Raw genomic sequence first — 18,893 nt, forward strand, 5'->3', positions numbered from 1 at the left:
AATATCTATAATTACATATTTCTCTGACTTAAATCAAAACCCAAACCAACTTTTATAATGGTTGAGAACAATGTAATACCAAGCATTAATTTTTTTTGTACTCACAGTCTTTTTATAATTAAATAAATCTGTAAAGCCTAGAGGCTGCTGTTTTACATATACTTTTAATGCTACTTCCATGTTTATATATCATTATGTATAAAATTAGCTAGTATTTTGCTACACATTAAGTTACCTAGAATTTTGTCATTAAAATATCTGATTTGAATCATACTTCTACTTATATTGAGTTGGCAAGTAAGCTGGTTAGAAGTGTTTATTATCAATATATGTACCAGAATTTCTTTACTTTCAGTTCTAATCTTTCATAACAGCATAGCATACCAAAAAGGTCTGGTACTTCATGTAAATTTTAATCTTCCAAACTGATATGTATTCAAAATTGTAAATTGAAGAGCATGATTTTAATATAATGACAAGGAATAATGATTTCAAATACAGAGCATTTATCTCTATGCTTTCCTTCTCTGTTCGAAAAGGACAATTGAGCAAGTTTTACGGTTTTCATAGCTAAATCAACTTTTTCTCCAAAATATTCCTCGAATTTTTTGATATCATCAAATCACTCAGGCTAAGAATTTATCTTACAGGCTCTTCTGAAGGTGACTAATATTTAACAAAGAACTGAAGTACCCAGATATTTAACCATTCACCTGGACTCCTTCCTGCACCCTACTTCTCATTGTCCTTACCCTGTGGACATACAGTTCTCTTCAACTCTATGGGTCTGTCAGTGACTAATGAACTCTGCATAAGTGCTCTGGGTAAAGAGCATCTTACCTGGTGATGAAGAAGTAACTGCTGTGCTTCAAACAGATTTTCAGTGTCCAGGATCTTCTCAGCTTGTTCCTGGATTTCTTTAGAGCCAGAAATTAACTCCTCAAGGGAGCTTTTAACTATTTCTTTGTACTGGACACAGTCCCCAAAGTTGCTTAACATCTTTTCAACCTAGGTTTTCATGAAAAAATGATAACTCATATGATGTTCATGTAATCTTAAATATTTTAAGAGTATGTGTAAAGTCCATCTCAATAACTTGAAATATATACACAGATGTCTTTATTTTCATATATTTTTTAGGTTTGTTATTATTAAACTGTATAGCCATTTATATGAATCTCAAGCCTCATTTGATATGGCACTTTGTGCCCACTCGATCTGACAATCAAGGCATGATAATCAAAGTAGGTATATTGTATATTTTGTTTCCTGATCCCCTTTAATTACAATGCCATGAATAAAATCTAATTATAAATTATTAAAATGCATTATAATAAAGTTTAGTCCACCCTATTTAAAGTAAGTAAGGAAAAAAATTGTGGAGGGGAAAAAATGGAAAGAATAAAGAGTATTTGTTGAAAATGCACTTCCAATATTTTTACATAAAACATAACATAATTTCTAATTTTGTGGTTCTTTACTGAATTCTTTTTCCTGAATTTTCAGCTTTCTTTTCTGTCTCATTTCTGCTTCCTCTAGTTCAATGTCATTAGCATCTTTTGTTTCAAAGTCTATCACTTCCCATCTTCACTAAGATGTCGTTTTCACACTTTGGTGTTCCACAGAAGCCTTCCAGTTTATCCTTCTCTTTTCCCACCTTTTGACCCTCTTCTGCTCTGAGTTTGTCCCAGGTAACTTGAGTGTGCTATTCTCCAAACAAACAGCAATAAGACCCTATGAAAACCACAAACTCCAGATCTCAGTAAATCACAGTTTTCGTAGAAAGAAGTGACTCATCAGTACATACTGTCAGTCTATCCACAGTCTCTTTTTCTTACAGTGAACAATTGCAAACACTTTGTGTTCAACATTGATTTAAATACAAAATGGATTATAATCAAAGGATGGGCTGAATGTGTCAAATCCATCTTTTAATATAAATCCAGTATCCTTACCTTGTTACAACTTATCTCTTGTGTTTTTAGTATTGTGAATATGTTGTATAACAAAAAGAATGTTTTCCATTCCTTTTTACTTGGTTTTGCTAATGAATAATTAGCATACAAGGGTATGTATACAAACGATGCAGAAGTTTAAGGTAGATGGGGTGCAAAGAGTCAATATCTGACATAATTGTTAGAGGCAGATTTTTGCTACAAGTCCACAGGCAATGTCATGAGAGTAGTTGGAAGATAAAGTAAAAAATGACCTTGGTAAAGTGTTAGGAAGACTAATAATTTCTAATTTTAAAGGCTGCCAAATTGTTTTATGTGTGCGTGTGAAAGTGGAACAAAATATACACTCATCTATCAATATGACTAAAATGATTTGTTAAGTCTTGGATCAAAGATCACCTGTACGTATATTTATTTTTAAAACTGTAATCCTTACTTACGCCCTTACCTTCTTAATCAAAGAGAGAGTAGAAAAGAATGATGTCAGAATTTTACTTAAAATATGATAGGAGCTATATTATCTGAACTATTGCTATGAAATTTGTATATCAAAGGATTGAAATAACTCATGTTCCAAAATTTGATTAATCCTATCACTATTTTCAATTTGTCAAACATTTTTAAGAAAGTTGATATACAATACCAAAATTCACACATAAAACTAAAATCGCATGCGATTCAGAGTATTTTTGGCTTATGTAAATTCACTGCTTGAGTCTTAAGTGGATCTATGTGCATTTAAAATATAAAAGGTTAATTGTCCAAACTGTTAGATTAGGGACATCTACAGAGAATTCCAAATCTTCAGAATTAGGGAACTTTAAGTCATCTAGATGATCATTTCCCCATGCAAGTTCATAAATGACTTCAAGAAATAATGGTAGCTATCTATTCAACTTTCCATTCTTATGTCATCTTCCCATGCACAAATTCATTAGACATGCATGACAGCCTGGTTGGTAAAAATATTCTCACCGAGGGTAGAAGGGGTCCTACTAGAAATGAAGTAAATAAGTTTGTATATTTTAATCCAACTTAAATGTATATCAAGAAGTTTAAAATGAGTAGGTCTTGCATAAAATAGAAATTATGGTCTGCTAACATTGAATATTTTATTATTTCCAACTATCAGTTATTGGGTATTTATTCTCAGGCACTATACTAAATGTTTTACATTTGCATTTTGGGAGTAAATTTTTCTAGCTCTGTTTTATAAGTAAGAAAACCAAGGCCCAGGGATGTTAAATGACAAGCTCAAGATTACATAGGAAGTGGGCTATCAGAGTTAAATTCTAACCTCTTGGTTCATTTGACTCCCAGGCTTGTGTTCTCAACCTCCATAATATACCTTCAACTGACCATGAAACAATGCTTTTAGTAAGAGCAAAGAGTGTGGATCTGATAAGGTTTGTACTTTAAATAGAAGTTGTCACTCTGAACTAACATATCCAATAATGGCACAGACTGTAATTCAAACATCTTCTCCACCAATCTTCATATAAATAAGTATCTTAACCATTGTGTTTCAACTATACTTTCTTTACATAATTACTTCTTAAACCACAACCAAAAGAAAAAGAACCCTCCAGATTCCTCATCAAAACTATCTATTTAGAATACAAGTAAATGGTATACCTCTGACAACAAAGCTACAAGAGCTTTGAAAGAACCAGATAATTTTGCCAGCTCATCTCCTTGCTTTTGGGCTTCATTCTCAGAAGAAACTTCAATTAAAACTTTAAGCCTGGATTTCAGCCAGTTGAGAGTCTCGCCCTTTGTGGTAACATCATTTCTGATCTCCTGGAATGAAGAGAATACATTATGAATCAAGAAAGGACTCAGACTAAGAAAGTTCATACGGTGGAGGTATGAAAGCCAGACATTCATTCACCAGCAGAGTGCCTGCTTCTTTTATTTTTTATTCACATCTTTAATAAAAGCCCATAAGTGCTAGAAAAAAATATTTCCCCAGTGCCAATATCTTATATGTAAAATCAATACTTTCTATATCAAAAAGATGACTAGATGGTTAGTTCATACCTAGATGGTTAGATATTTATAGATATTCTCTTGATCACAAATAAAGATGCTTCTAAAAGTACTGTAGAAGAAAATAGGATACCAAAATTGGGAACTATAACATTATTTTCTGTTAGCTGGAAGGAACATGGTATTTTTAGAAAAAAAAAAAAAAAAGGTTGAAAGTCCTTTTTTTTAGTGAGCTGATTTCTTTTTGTTTGAAGAGTTTAATTGTTGAATATTATTATGGATTCCCTAAAAACTGATTTTAACTTTATTAACTTATATTTTATGCCTCATTTTTGTTAGCTTTTGGAAGTCAATACCCCACATAGTAAGATGTGCAAACAGGAACACAGCCCTAATTCAGGGAGGGATGGCATACTGGCCAGGACAATGCCAGAAAGATTCTGGTGCCTTAGCCCTTGTAAGCCCTGGGAACCATGGGAATGCTGAGTGGGGCAGCCTCTTCCTCCTACACATATTCTGGGTAGCATGAGGAAACCACCTGTGTCACTACAGAGGATCTTATAGGGTAAGTTCACACCCACAGAAAATGACCGGTTCCAGAACCAAGTGATCTCTTCATTTTAAGATGTGAATGGTTTTTTGTACTATTACAGCATCCAATAGCAAATATAAGTATCTTTCTACAGGGTAAAGCATGATATTACTGAGCATCTCTAGTATTTAATGGGATTATAAATTTAAGAGAAAAACATGGAACTCAGGATAGGAATAGAAAGGAAATATATTCTCACTAACAACAACTATGTGACTTTCAAGAATTCAAAATGCTGAAAGATAAGGGTTTTCGCAATGGCATGTGTCTACAAAACACAGTAGAGCCACACTAAGAAGGAGAGGCTCTCTGTGTGTCATTCACAGAATGTGAACTGGGTTCAGGCTTGAGGTATTGTCACGTGGCTGAGTTTATCAGGCTGGACCCATGCTTACAGAGCTGACTGATCCAGACTGAATATGATGTAGAAATGATACTTTAGAGACCTTGTCCAATTCTGTGATCTGGCTTTTAAATGGCTGAAAATTAAAAACCTATAGCGTTGGGATCCCTGGGTGGCTCAGTGGTTTAGCGCCGCCTTCAGCCCAGGGCATGATCCTGGAGTTCCGGGGTCGGGTCCCACGTCGGGCTCCCTGAATGGAGCCTGCTTCTCCCTCTGCCTGTGTCTCTGCCTCTCTCTCTCTCTTGTCTCTTATGAATAAATATATAAAATCTTAAAAAAAAAACTATAGCGTTCTTGTTTTCCAGGACAATTCTTAAGTCTCTGCTGTGCTGTACGCCTATGCATGCAATTTTCCTCTCAGGATTTTCCATTAGCTAAAGATGTATTAGAGGTACCACTGAGCATGACTAAGTCTCAAAGCTAACAATGATTCAAGAGGGAAAATCCCCTCTTCTCCACAGTAACATGAGGAGACACTCTTGACAGTTTTAAGGAACTTAATTTTTTACAGAAGAAAAAGAATACATCAGTCAAATTAGATTGTCTACCATTAATTTTTTTATTAATGAAAATTTTCTGGTAACAAAATATGGCCCAGAACTAACCTCTACAGCATGTTTAACCTTTCCATGGTTGGCAGTATCGATGGGCTCATTCTTAAACCCTTTCAACTCTGTCTCCTTTGCAGATATCCAAGATGAGAACTGAGAAATTCTGAAATAACATAGATATTTTCTTATTAAAGGGAGAAAATATCCCAGCAGTTAAAATACATTTTCTATTTTGAATTTATTCATGGAAGTTTAACAATCAACTCATTAGCAAGTCAATTAACAAATTTTCTGGAAACTGTTCTTTAACATGAAGCTTAGGGCAGAGGTGGCTGCCTTTTGGAGGAAAGAGAAAGCAGAGCGGATGGAGCTCAGCTAAGGAAAAAGGTGTGTTCCAGGGCCTGAGCACCTGGGAGTATGGAAGGTACCAGGTGAAGTCTGGCCTCATAAATCTCCACCAGACTGAGAAACCCAGAGGCAGAAGTTCCCCTCTGGGGATATGAAGAAATAGGGGAGAAAGGAAGTGCCAAATTTGCATCAAAGATATAACATCTAGGTCCCCTGGAAATAAAGTGATTCACTCTGTTTCTAACTGAAACCCATTCTTTTTCTTAAATGCAGCATTTTTATATAAGAGCATGGACAAGATAACACAATCAAATTTTCTTTATTATTTAAGATGAAACATATGTCACTTCTTGTGGTGCAATGATCTCTGAATTAACAGTATTAGGACAGACTATGTACATCTCTGGAAGTGGTTCTACAAGTACCTGCTAGTATAGTCCTTCCACTTGTCTGGGTCCTCCACGAGCTTCATATAGGTGGTATCAATGGCAGCTCTGAGCTCTTTGAGAGTCACGTGACAGGTTTCAGGTGTGTTCCTTACTGGGTCCCGGCCTGGGAGCTTCAGACACAGTTCTTCAATAAGCTGTAACCTTTTCTCACAAACATGATGAGGACCTTTGTCACTGAAGAAAATCTAATGAGCAATAAATGTTTATATAATCCCTGTGAGAATCCATTCAATAGTTCCATATTTTCATAGATGATTCCATTTAGTTGACTAGTATAAAAGATAATTAAGCTATTTAGTGTTTTCAGACTCAAACCAAAGTATCGGTTATATATCTTTTAGGTAACAAATATGACTTTGCATGCCTGCACTTGGGGTGCATGAGACATACCCTGTGTTCTTTAATAATCTTTTCACTGCCTTCCTGGGGCACCAGCTTGGTCTCTCGATCCAGCTCAGTCCTGCATTCTTCTACAGAAGCTAAGAATCTATTCTTCTCCACATCAATCTTCAGATGAAGCAAATGATATGGGGCTTCTCCTTGAAGATCCTACATTCCATAGGAAGATTTAAAAAATATGATACCATTCCTGACTATATACATTTTCAATGAGAGGGGTAAAACCCATAAAATATTCCCTTTAGGGGCAATGTGATTAAATCACTATTGTCTGCACCTGGCTGCTTGCTGCTTTGTACTTTTCCAAATATTAGGCCTGAAATGAATCCTTTCAGCCTGCAGGGCCAGATTTTTCACAGGAATTATTCTATTTAATTTTTACTATAGCCTGACACAGTATCAATACTCCTATTTTACAGATTAGACCATTGAGGCTCAGGGATAAGTAGAAAAGCTACATTTGAATCTGAATTTAAATGATGCACTGATTCCACATACTCTCCTCGATACATGTCCTTTTAAATTTTGTCAATGATCCTCTGAGGCAGGAAGAACATATATTATACTCACTATACAAAAGGCAAAGAGAAAACTTTATTAGCAAAAAAGCCAGGATCAAGCAGCCCACGGTTTTGACCACCTGCCTGGTCCTTTATCCTTAGAGCATCCTACAAGAAAACAAGCTAGCAGCAGGCAAATTTGAGCTGAGCTCATGAAATGTTTTATGATCTTTTTTGATATAAGCATAAGCTACATCATTACCTTCCATCCTACAATTGGTTAATTTTAGCCAGCCTGTATCCTTAGCCATTTCAAAGGTTACTTTTAAAATAAAATACTAAAATAACTGATAAGAAATGATTTCCAGCTATTAAAAGACTAGAACAGATTATATCCTAGAGAGCTTAATGTGTGTGTGTGTGTGTAAAATAAATACAGCTTTCAATTAGAATCTCTATTCCATAATATATTTATGATATGTTAAGCTTTAAAGACACCTTAACAAGCTGGGGTTTCTTTAGGAATCTCTTTTTAATTTTCATATTTAGCAAGTAAACAAAATATGTCCTTAACGGTGTTTTTTCCTAAGCATAGGGCTGATTTTTTAGCCTATGTTACTGAGATGAGTAAAAAAAATCTAGAAAAAAAAATACAAAAGCTGATGGAGAGGGTTTTAGCTGCCTATCTTCCAGACCCTGCGACTTCTTCATACAATACACATGACGTTTGCCACTCACTATTACCTTGTGGTAGCACTTGTTAACCTGCCATTAGCATAGCCTGCCTTGAGGAAGACAGCCTTCTGGTTGTCTCCATTGTACTGTAGCTGCTCCCCTGGCAAGCAGATTCTAGAGTCGGCTTCCTTGTGACAAGCTCAGTCTGGGGCACTCAAGTTGGACAAGCCAAGTGATTCCCTCTGTCCCCCGCTCACATGCTCTCCTGCTGTCCCTCTTCCGGTTTCTGTCATTTCCCCCTCCCGCCCACTTCCAGATCTCTGCTTCTTCTTTAAATTCCTAGCTCAAAACTAGTTACTTGAGTCACTCCTTTCCCATTCTCCCAGGGGGCCCACTTCTCTCTTCCAAAGCTTTCATAAGTATTACTTACACTTTTGGGGGACTTATTAGATATTATATTTTCATTATCTGCAACTAATTATCTCCCCTGCCGGACTCTAAGCTCTTTGGAGAAATGGATTGTGCTTGTTCATCACTGAGTCCCTAACCAACAAATATTCATTTTATATATATTTTTTAAATCATAACAATCTAAACCAGATGGCAAAATCCTTGTAAACAGCGAAATGTTAGTAAAATCTGACATAATTTCCTTAGATGAGAATTGTTTACTAAATGTTGCCAAATAAGTAAAATGCCCTTGTCATTCCTACCTCCCCCCAAAAAAATACTCAAGAAAAGCAAAAGAGCATTCTTAAGTAACATGATAAAATGGATGCTACTAAAAAAAAAATCATATCATATTTTATCACTGCTTTATTCAAGTTTGGCTCTTTAAATGGGAGAAGTTCCTGTCGTGACTTTCCATGAATTTCTACATTTCTCTTACAATTGAACCTTATCACCCTCATGCTATCCCCCCAACACGTATGACCCCTACTTATGTGTGTGCTCCCATTATGCCCTGACTCACCTTCCACTGTTTGTGGAGCTTTCTAACAGCTTCCTGTAGGCCCTGCTGTTCCTGCTCAGGGAGAATGTCGGTGAGCTCATCACAAGCTTTCAGGAAAGCATTGAGCACTCTCTGGTCCAGCTGGCTGAAGAACTCCTGGCAGGAAGAGGGGGAAGTGGTTCAGAGTGTTGGGCAGAGAAAAAGGCAGCATCAGACACTATAGAGTTAAACAGTCATGCCTCTACACAAGCCCCTTAGCCAGCTGTTGCCCTCTTCAAACCTTCCTGGCAACTACTCTTTTTTTTTTTTTTTTTTTTCAGGAATGAACTATAATTATCTATAGTTATGAGTCAGAAACCACCACATCTGAAATTCAACTAGTGTTTTTCATTTTCTAGAAAAAAAAATGTGCAGTTTTCAAATTTGGTAGAATATTCTGGAAGACCAAGGGGCCCAAAACCTTGATTCCATAGTAACAGAGTTTTCATTCCTCTAAGTGAGCGGTAAGGTCAGAAGAGCTGAACAGAAGCTAGCATTTAGCCTTACAGTTCCTCATACCTTAACTGGAGTGTGTTTCAGGCCCTGCTGCTTCACTGTGAGCCATTTCCATATTCAGACAAATACACACGACCCCCCATACACTATGGATGGAATTGTGCTTCCCTTCCCCCCTGCCCCACCATCTGTCCAAATTTATATGTTGAATCCCTAACCCCTAATGTGATGATATTTGGAGATGAGGCCTTTGGGGTAATTAGGTTAGATGAGGTCATGTGGGTGGGTCCCTCATGATGGAATTAGTGCCCTTATAATAAGAGACAGCAAAGATCTTGCTCTCTATTTATCTCTGCCTTATGAAAACACAGTGAGAAAGTGAGCAGTCATGAGACAGGAAGAGAGTCCTCACCAAAACCAATCATGCTAGTATTCTGATCTCAGATCTATAATCTCTAGAACTGTGAAGAAATAAATGCCTGTTGCTTAAGCCACCCAGTCTGTGCATATTTTTAAGGCAGACCAAACAGATGAATACAGCATGCGTGCATCTCTGTGCAGACTAACTCTCACACAGGGTACACATGTAGAGATATTCTGAAACAACAGTGGTTCAAAACAGAAAGTGCCATACTATAGCAAATGAATCAGTGGAAGGAGATGTTGAGTGGCCATATACATCAACCCCAAGGTCAGTCAGCTACATCACAAATACACAGCAGTCATCCTTTGATAGTATGGTTTATACTAATATTCACTGAAATTTCAGGAAGAATAACTCAAAATACATGTTTTAAGAGGGCCCATCCTCTCCATTCAGAATTTAAGAGATTACTAACATTTTCAATACTGGTATGACTTAAATGAGATGATTAACAGGAATATGGCTTCACAATAGGACAAGTTGTGGATCAGCTATCAAACTTCAAATGACACGGTGTTCACACTTTGATATGGCAGGTTCATGAAATGAGCACAAGAACTTAGACATCCACCTAGAGTTATCTCTTAAAAAGAGTGTGTTGGTTATATAAGAATTTCTCAGCTAAATAATGAATAGTAATTTGGAGAGTCTGAATTATGTATCCTGTAACTCTCCACTACTTTAGCCGCTTAAGAATGGCCAATTATAAATGCAACTCATCAACTGCTCTTGGAAGTTCTTTTTGCTGCCGCCAATTTTTGGGTCTCATAACCTAAAATGTTTCTGTCTTCCTAACTCATTTCTTCTACTCATTGCCTCAAAAACCTATTAGAACACAACACTTTTAATTTTTCACCCAAGACACACTTGTCTGTGTCCTCAGGTCAGGTATGCCATGAGGGACAAACTCACAGTATGTCTCCTCAGGAGGTCTTCTGGATTTCCCTTTTCTTCCAAGCCCTCCTGAGCTATCCGCAGCACCTTCTCCAACTCTGCTCGAGACTCCTCAAATTTCTTCATCAAACGACTATTGGTTTCCACATGTTTCTTCCAGTCTCCAATTTTCTTCATCATATTCTTGATTTAAAAAAATAACCCCAATGTAATGCTGCTTTCTCGTTATTGAGAACATCATTTTATTAAAGAGTGTTGTTTCTTTAAAAAACATGTGGAAGGAATAAATTTCATTATGAGAGTAATCAACTCCTTTGACATTAATGAATATTAGAAAAAGAAGAAGTACAATGATTGGTTCCAAACCTCAGCAGGCAAGGCATTTAGCTAGAGGGAAAGCATGAAACATGATGATTATATGTCCTCATTCTTCTCATGTCTCTATAGCAGGGACAAAGCTTACCTGGAAAGCACCATGGGCATCTGCAATCTGTCTGTGCAGCTTTGTCTGATCAAAATGCTTTAACACACTGCTCAAGGTCATGAACTTTTGAACATTTTGACTGCCTTTCTCAATTTGTGTCATGGTTTTCTTACAGCTTTCTTGACAAGCTGACAGTTCCTACAGGGAAAGGAAGCCCACAACAATAGTATTTAAAATGGTGAGAAAGAGAAGGAAAGAGAGTAACCATTACAAAACAAAAAGAACAACATTATATAGCTTTTAGGCTTTTAGCCAGCTGTAAGTAAAATCAAAAGTACAGAGAAGTGTTTCTTTTCAGAAGAGCTCAATTTTAAGCAATCACTTAAGTCAGTGCTTTTTATATAAGGCATTTAAATGTCACATTGAGTTTTTTGAGATTTTTTTTTATTTCATGCCTGTGTTATTAACATTAAGAAAACGAAGGGGCATAAAATTGTTATTTGCCTGTGTGTGTCCAACTCATAGGCCTATCGTTTATTGAGAGAACAATTACAAAATCAACATATTAGGTTTTAATCTGACTAAATAAATTTAATACCAATGCACATTATACTTTACTGAGAGAGCTGCAGCAAATTATATATTATTTGTGTGTCTCAAAATGTACAACATTGAATTCCTTTTTTTTTTTTTTCAACATTGAATTCCTAACATTCATTAGCTGTCAAACTCATTAACAGAACGGTGGACCTCAGATCCTAACCACAAAAGGGCAGCAAACTGGTGGGTGTGGGAGGACTTGCAGTTGTCACACATTCACAGAATGAGGAACCATGCTGACCCAGGCCTCTGGGTCTCTTCCACCTCTGCTTAGTAACCTGGCATTGTAGTGATTTCTGCAGTTAAGAGCATAGAAATTATTTAGCCCAGCCAAAGGCCAATAGTCATTTTTTGACTTGAAGCCACACTTTTTGTATTTCAACATCCTCAACTGCTTTGGAAAAGTATTTCAAACTGCTCATTTGGATACCAGCTTTGGTAATCTAGATGCAAATATTAAGACCAAGGTTTTTGTTGTTGTTGTTTTGTGTTGGCAAAAGGGAGTAAGGACATACTTTTTCCTTTTGAAGATTTAGGACCAAAAAGAGTAATGTATGTTAGAAAGATATTATTAGGGGATCCCTGGGTGGCTCAGGGGTTTAGCACCTGCTTTTGGCCCTGGTTGTGATCCTGGAGTCCTGGGATCAAGTCCTGCATCAGGCTCCCTGCATGGAGTCTGCTTCTCCTTCTGCCTATGTCTCTGCCTCTCTCTCTCTCTCTCTCTCTCTGTCTCTCACGAATAAATAAATAAAATCTTTTTTTAAAAAAAGAAAGAAAGATATTATTAAATATTATTAATATATTATTACTAAAATATCAAATGTTATCTTAACCGTGGAAGGATTCTTTGATAGCAATTTATAGCAATTTGAGAATATGAGAAATGGCCCTATGACTCAAAGGGAAAGACAATCTTTATCCAATATGATGAGAACCTACTAGAACAGGGTTTGGTGATACAATCATTGTGGACTTACAATCAATAATAATAATCATGATAATAATTGCTACCAGTTATTGAGTACATATTATGTGCCACTATTTGCTAGTTACATTATAGAACATATAATGTCATCTCCACAATAAGCTCTCAACTTAGGTATTATCACTTGCATTTTAAGGTGAAGAAACAAAAGCTAATCAAGACTTTGTAATTTGTTATATCAGATCTAAGATCTGAAGACCTGACTCACTTCAGATACTCTCTGCTCTTTCTATGAACTGATGCTGCCTTCCTTCTAGGAATCTACTTCAGTGAATGAGGTGGTAAACCTTCTGCCCATTAAGTTTCACGCTCCTCTGATGGAAAGGGTCATTTATAACAAACTACTTAAACAAGTCAATTAACTCCAAGAGTGGGAAGCTGTTCTGCATAGAGATCTGCTTACTAAAAATGAGGCAAAGAAAAATGATTATCACTCCAAACACATTTCCAGAATTTTATGATTGTATAATGAGACTTAATCTTAGAGGCAAAGAAAAGATCTCATAAGACACAGATTATAGACACTGGATAGAAATGGAATGCCACAATTTGCTTTTATACATATCTAAATATCTAAAATTTAAAGTTTATTTATAAAAATGTTATCTATACACAAATTTATATAGATAAATAGATAAAATTTTTATTTTATCTTTAGTGGGCAGGGTTTTCATCTTTGGACAGATATTTTTGTTCTGAGATGCTAGTGCTATTCCACTTTTTTAAAGATTTTATTTATTTATTTGAGAGAGAGAGAGAGCACAACCAGCAGGGAGAGACATAGGGAAAGGTAGAACCAGACTCCCTGCTCAGTGGGGAGCCCGATGCAGGGCTCCATCCCAGGACCCCAGGATCATGACTTGAGCCACAGGCAGACACTTAACTGACTGAGTCATCCAGGTACCCCAAGATGCTGGTGCTATTCTAGAAAAATGCTTCCTGTCCTAACTGTATTTCTACTACTATAAGCACCACTCAGCCTTACTACACATGCTTTAAAATAACTATGTCTCCTCAAGGGGACTTTTCCTTACCTGTTGTTTCTGTTTAAAAACAGCACTAGATTGTGCCTCATGCTCAAGAACTGTTAAAATTTCATTGATTTTCCCAACTGAGTCATAAAAGAATGTCATCTGCTTTTCTAATTCTTCCAATGGTATCAACAACTGCTGAGACTCATAAAGGAGTGGAGAGTAACAGTCCTTGACCTTTAAAAATACAGAGACAAAAATTCAATTAAAGGCCACTAACTACCACAAACGCAGAACACTCTTCACAGCCCTCAGAAACATTTTCTTCAGTGATATTGTCAACAGGCTTTACAGATCTCCAAAGATATTTATTTAATGATATTCCCTATGTATTGTTAAATTTTGATATAAAAAAACAATACTACTATATCACTGAGACAAATATATGTTACAGAGTTTTCCCATGAATACTTACCCAAATTATCCAAATGGATAGCACTTTCTCTTTTAAATGATGCTGTTAGTAAGCCAGATGGCACCAAATTCCAATTTATAGACTATGCAGTTATCTTCACTTCGTCCTCAAAATCTGACCTGAGATAGTCATGAATTACATTATCTAGACTAACCTCCCAACTTTATTTTCAAGGTCTCTGCTACTTGAACCCTTACCTCAAGACCAACCTATAGCTTTGCTGACTCATTCTTCCCAGACAGGCCTTGTGCTTCCCTACATCCCTCAGTTCCATGCTTTGCTGCTCTCCCTATTATCTTCTTCATCTCAAGTGCACAAGTCACCTACCAATTTATTTACAAAGGTCCCCCCGTCCCATGCCAGAGGATATTTTCCTAGTCTGAATTGATCAGCCCCTTCATTTGAAATTTGTTGTTTAAAAAAATGCTATAACTTAATACACTTGTATTCTTTATCTTAATGCTGAGGCCATACACTCCTGGGGATCAAGGGATCTGTAAAATTTCTGCCTTATCACCTTTATGTTGGAATCCAGGACCAGGCAATTCTCTAAGAATTTCCTGTTCCCACTCATTTTACTTAGAATTGCTCCCAAAATATTATTCATACTTTTGGGAACCAAGGAAAGGAAACTGAGTACTTGTTAGTTGACTATTCTCTTTTCTTAAATTATAAATATTTTTACACTGTCGGATACCTACCTGAAGGATAAGTTCACCAAAAGAAAGCTACTAATCTGCTACAAGGCTCTGATAAAATGACTCTGAACAAAATGAAAAGAATCTGCTAACATGCATAAACATCAATTGTGCTTTAGAAATATTTCCCAAATACAGCTGAAAACTTACTAAGATGCTACAATTGACATAGTAGTTTAAAAAAAAAAACAGAACAACTTAGATGTCTTTACAAGGTAGAATTTGCTTTCTCAGAGATTGCCCTAAATTATTAAACTTGGCCTAGGCTAAGATGTGCAAGCCCAAGCTATGGCTCTGAAACCTTGAAGATTATCAAATCGATAATGCTGACTTTGAATTGCACCCAATCTTTATAAATAATCTTCACTTGAATATTAAAATAAAAAGAATTAGCAATTAACATTCTAATTTATACGTTTAGCAAATGAAGTTTTCTCTTTTTTTCAAGACCATGATTCTTCCTATTTTCACCTATCTTATTTATTCCTCTTTTCATTAATTTTCCACTACTGATTTTACATAGGTTATTCTCTTTCTGCTTTTTCTCTCCTAAATAACAGGTTTCTCTGATTTCTTTTCCTCTGTTTCTCAATTCTTCATTACAAAATTTTCCTCATTTATATAGTCACTCCTTTCTTCTATCAGAAATGAATTACCCAATTGCAAACAATACAATCTTTATAAAATTCAACTTCAGGTAGATAACAAATCCCAATTACAGAGTTCTTGAGGAAAGTTCATCAATAGAACAGAAAAGTCTATGGCTAGTGCTTGATGTTCTGTACAGAGTTCTCTGTACAGAAGTGGTACAAATGTATATATCTTGAATCTAAGGTGAGCTCCATAAGCTGAAAAGAGCAGAATTTCCACTGCTTCATGGCTATGCAGGCAGAAAATAGCATAAATAACCTTAGAGCAGACAGATGTCAAATCCACCTCAATTAAAGGCATTTGGGAATTCTTTCTCATTTAAATATCTGTTCTCTTCCTCTTCCCTCCTCTTCCTTTTCTCCCCTCATTTGTTTTATTCACATTTAACTGACTCCTTATTCCTCCAGAAGAAACTTCGCTCTCTATTAAAATAAAGCTATTACTCCTAAATGAACAGAGGTAATACCTGACATCAGCTCCACAGTTTGAGCTTTGAAACTCATGACAAAGTTACTAAATATCAGAATTACTAAATGAAGAATCCCACTAAAAAAATAAAAGCATGATCTCTTAACAAGTAAAGAATTTGCCCATGGGTGTGACTGAGGAGGTGTAAAGCACTCTGAAGGCAATGTAAGTCCTATACAGTGTGTCATGCATTAAAGTATTTCCCCACCTTGGTTAGCTGTTCTTTGAGCCCAGACATGGTTGCAAACATTTCATTAGCTTCTTCTTGGGAACTCTCTTTGGTAATGAGGTGTGCAGTCTTTGTAATCATCTTGTATTGAGCATCCATTACAGGCACCCTCTGCTCAATGTCCTGCATGAATCATTGAAACAACTAAATTAACACATAGTACATTTCCTTTTAATTTCAGAATTCCACAGAAGTCTGGACAAAAATCAATATGTACTGTATGAAATCCTATACTTCTAATACGTTTTTGGAGATTCCCGTTATTGCTTTCCTTCATTGCTAATATATTATATATTGGTAATATTATATGAATAAACAAAAGGTTTCCTTTATAAGTAACTGTAAATCCTTAAGTTAACATACAGACAAGCTGAAGTAATCTTTACGCTTTCAAAATGTATGTGTTAATGTAGTATGTAAACATTATATCAAGTAAATGCATGTTAATTTGGGGCAAATCCTCTGACTTTAACAATTATACAACCTAGTTTTTCTTAAAAAAAAAGTAACACATTGTCATTGTAAAAAATTTATAAATCAGAGATAATAAGACAAAGAAAATTTAAATTACTTACAGTCTTCTCACACAGTGATAACCAGAGCCAACATCCCATCACTACATCATTAATGTTTTCCCTTGTGCATGCTTACAGCCATTGTTTATATTTACAAAAAAAAAGATACAACTTTTTGCTTTCCTCATTAATAGTGTATTAGAAAAGCTTTCTGTGTCATCAAATATTCTTCTACTACTTCATTTTTGAGAGCTGCAAGGTATTCAAAATATGTAAACAGCACAATTCATTTAGTAAATCCTTTATAGGAGAGGCACTTATGTAGAAGTGTTCTCTGTAGATGTTGCCGTTTTTTCCTAGTCCTCTGTAATTTGGTTGTAGAAAAAAATCTCAATTAAAAAACTATTTTGAAGTTACTCTATGATCAAAACATATCTTTAACATATTCAAATTTATTTTTTTTATTTAAATGCGTTTTTTTTTTCAATTTTGACATACAAATCAGGATATGCACACACGTCAACTGGTGCCAAAGAGACACAGGAAAACTTTGCAATGATTTGAGTTAACTTCTGTGATCTTCCTTTCACAAGAGATCAGGCTTTCACTTTGTTGTCCAGAAACCCCCTCACCTCCAAGTCTTGAATTAATAGCTTGACATTAAGAAAAGAGACTTCTAAGGGTTCGGAAAGTTTCTTATGGGCTCCCATTGCAAAATCCGACAGAGCATTGACACAGTCTGTGTATTCCTTCTTCATTCTGTCCAGCTCATCAGCCCGAGCATACTGTTAGGAAAAGGGAGGAAAGTCATGGAAAGTCAATGAACCAAACCTCTGTGAGCCTGTAGCCTATATATCAACATACTCTCCAGTTATGTGGCGAGAAAGATGTCACTTTATGATTCTTATTTGGGATACAATTGAAATAAGTCCAAATACTGTGAAAGTAGAAAAGGAATGAGCACAGAAGCAAAGAATTATGATCTCGAACATAGGTTGCTCCATATTAATAGGCTCCATATGTCAATATAATCCTAATCAAACTATACATTTCTGTAATGTTCCTCTATTACAAAGGGAAAAGAATAAGGGCCAAAAATAAACATAACAGTTCTAAACACATCTGCCTAAATAAGCTCATGCTACAACAATAAAACAGTCTCTAAACAGACTGTTTATCACCACGTCTATAACGCATGCATGTTCTGAGCATGTACAGATTTGAAAGACATACTTGCTTGACTTCCATGAACAACTCCCTCCATCGCCCATTGAGCAATAGCAACTGCTGTTTAAGGTCTCGGGAAACCATCTCATCACATGTTTCAATTAGAAAATTGCCTGCATCATTCATGGCAGCATGCTGCTGTATCCAGTGAGGCAAATTTCGGAAAAAATCCTAAACAATAAGCAATGCATACTATTGTAAACCAACAAATCAAAACTTAATGAATGATATGGAAGTAACCAAACTATGAGAAAAATCTTTCTTCCCAATTTGTGTAAATTTTAAGGTAAATCTTAGCTCTCTTTCCAAATGCAATTTTCAGTAAAGAGGTTCAAAAATAGGAACTAGAAATGGCGAGTGTCTTTTTATAAGAATGGCTTATTTCTTTTGTCATATTGTTTGCTGAAGACAAAACAAAACATTATGACCATTTTCTGTTATTCTTATTTTACAGATGAAAATAATTTCTGTTAAGTGTAGGACTTGTACATGGTCTTTAACTGCATTTCTGTTAAGTGTAGGACTTGTACATGGTCTTTAGGCTTGTAAATACCAGTGCCAGAGTCATATAAAGGTATGGTGTGTGTGTTTTTTAATTTTTAAAAAGATTTTATCTATTTATTCATGAGAGACAGAGAGAGAGGCAGAGGCACAGACAGAGGGAGAAGCAGGCTTCTCACAGGGAGCCCTATGTGAGACTCAATTCCAGAACCAGGATCATGCCCAGAGCGAAAGGCAGACACTCAACCACTGAGCCACCCAGGAATCCCAAAGGTATGGTATTTTAGAGTAATGCACAGTTTTCTGTAAAAATGATAAACTTTTGACCTATTATTTTTTACTTTAAAATCTGAATATGGTACATGAAGGTAATTAACAACAGTGGATATAAACCATTGAAGGAAAATTTTTAAAATTAAATATCTGGGCCAAGAACACTTAATACAATAACATCCTTTCTTATTCATTTAAGGTTACTCAGTTGGCAATGAAACGGTTTTCTGCTGATTTCAAGTTAATACAT

General features: G+C 35.8%; 1 protein-coding gene across 15 annotated transcripts in view; it reads right to left on the reverse strand.

Moving 5' to 3' along the window:
• Nucleotides 1-18,893, reverse strand: part of SYNE1 (spectrin repeat containing nuclear envelope protein 1) — a 449,233-nt gene that overhangs the window by 278,093 nt on the left and 152,247 nt on the right. For all 15 annotated transcript variants that reach the window (XM_038526343.1, XM_038526344.1, XM_038526348.1 and 12 more), the window contains 12 exons: nt 17,876-18,040; nt 17,275-17,427; nt 16,107-16,250; nt 13,670-13,843; nt 11,090-11,248; nt 10,645-10,809; nt 8,835-8,969; nt 6,678-6,836; nt 6,264-6,472; nt 5,545-5,653; nt 3,591-3,755; nt 841-1,008 (listed from right to left, as the gene is read on the reverse strand). In XM_038526343.1, the coding sequence (XP_038382271.1) occupies nt 841-1,008; nt 3,591-3,755; nt 5,545-5,653; nt 6,264-6,472; nt 6,678-6,836; nt 8,835-8,969; nt 10,645-10,809; nt 11,090-11,248; nt 13,670-13,843; nt 16,107-16,250; nt 17,275-17,427; nt 17,876-18,040 (1,905 nt within the window). The remainder of the gene's footprint in view (nt 1-840; nt 1,009-3,590; nt 3,756-5,544; nt 5,654-6,263; nt 6,473-6,677; nt 6,837-8,834; nt 8,970-10,644; nt 10,810-11,089; nt 11,249-13,669; nt 13,844-16,106; nt 16,251-17,274; nt 17,428-17,875; nt 18,041-18,893) is intronic.

Source organism: Canis lupus, chromosome 1 (assembly GCF_011100685.1).
Source record: "Canis lupus familiaris isolate Mischka breed German Shepherd chromosome 1, alternate assembly UU_Cfam_GSD_1.0, whole genome shotgun sequence".
Classification (NCBI taxonomy): domain Eukaryota; kingdom Metazoa; phylum Chordata; class Mammalia; order Carnivora; family Canidae; genus Canis; species Canis lupus.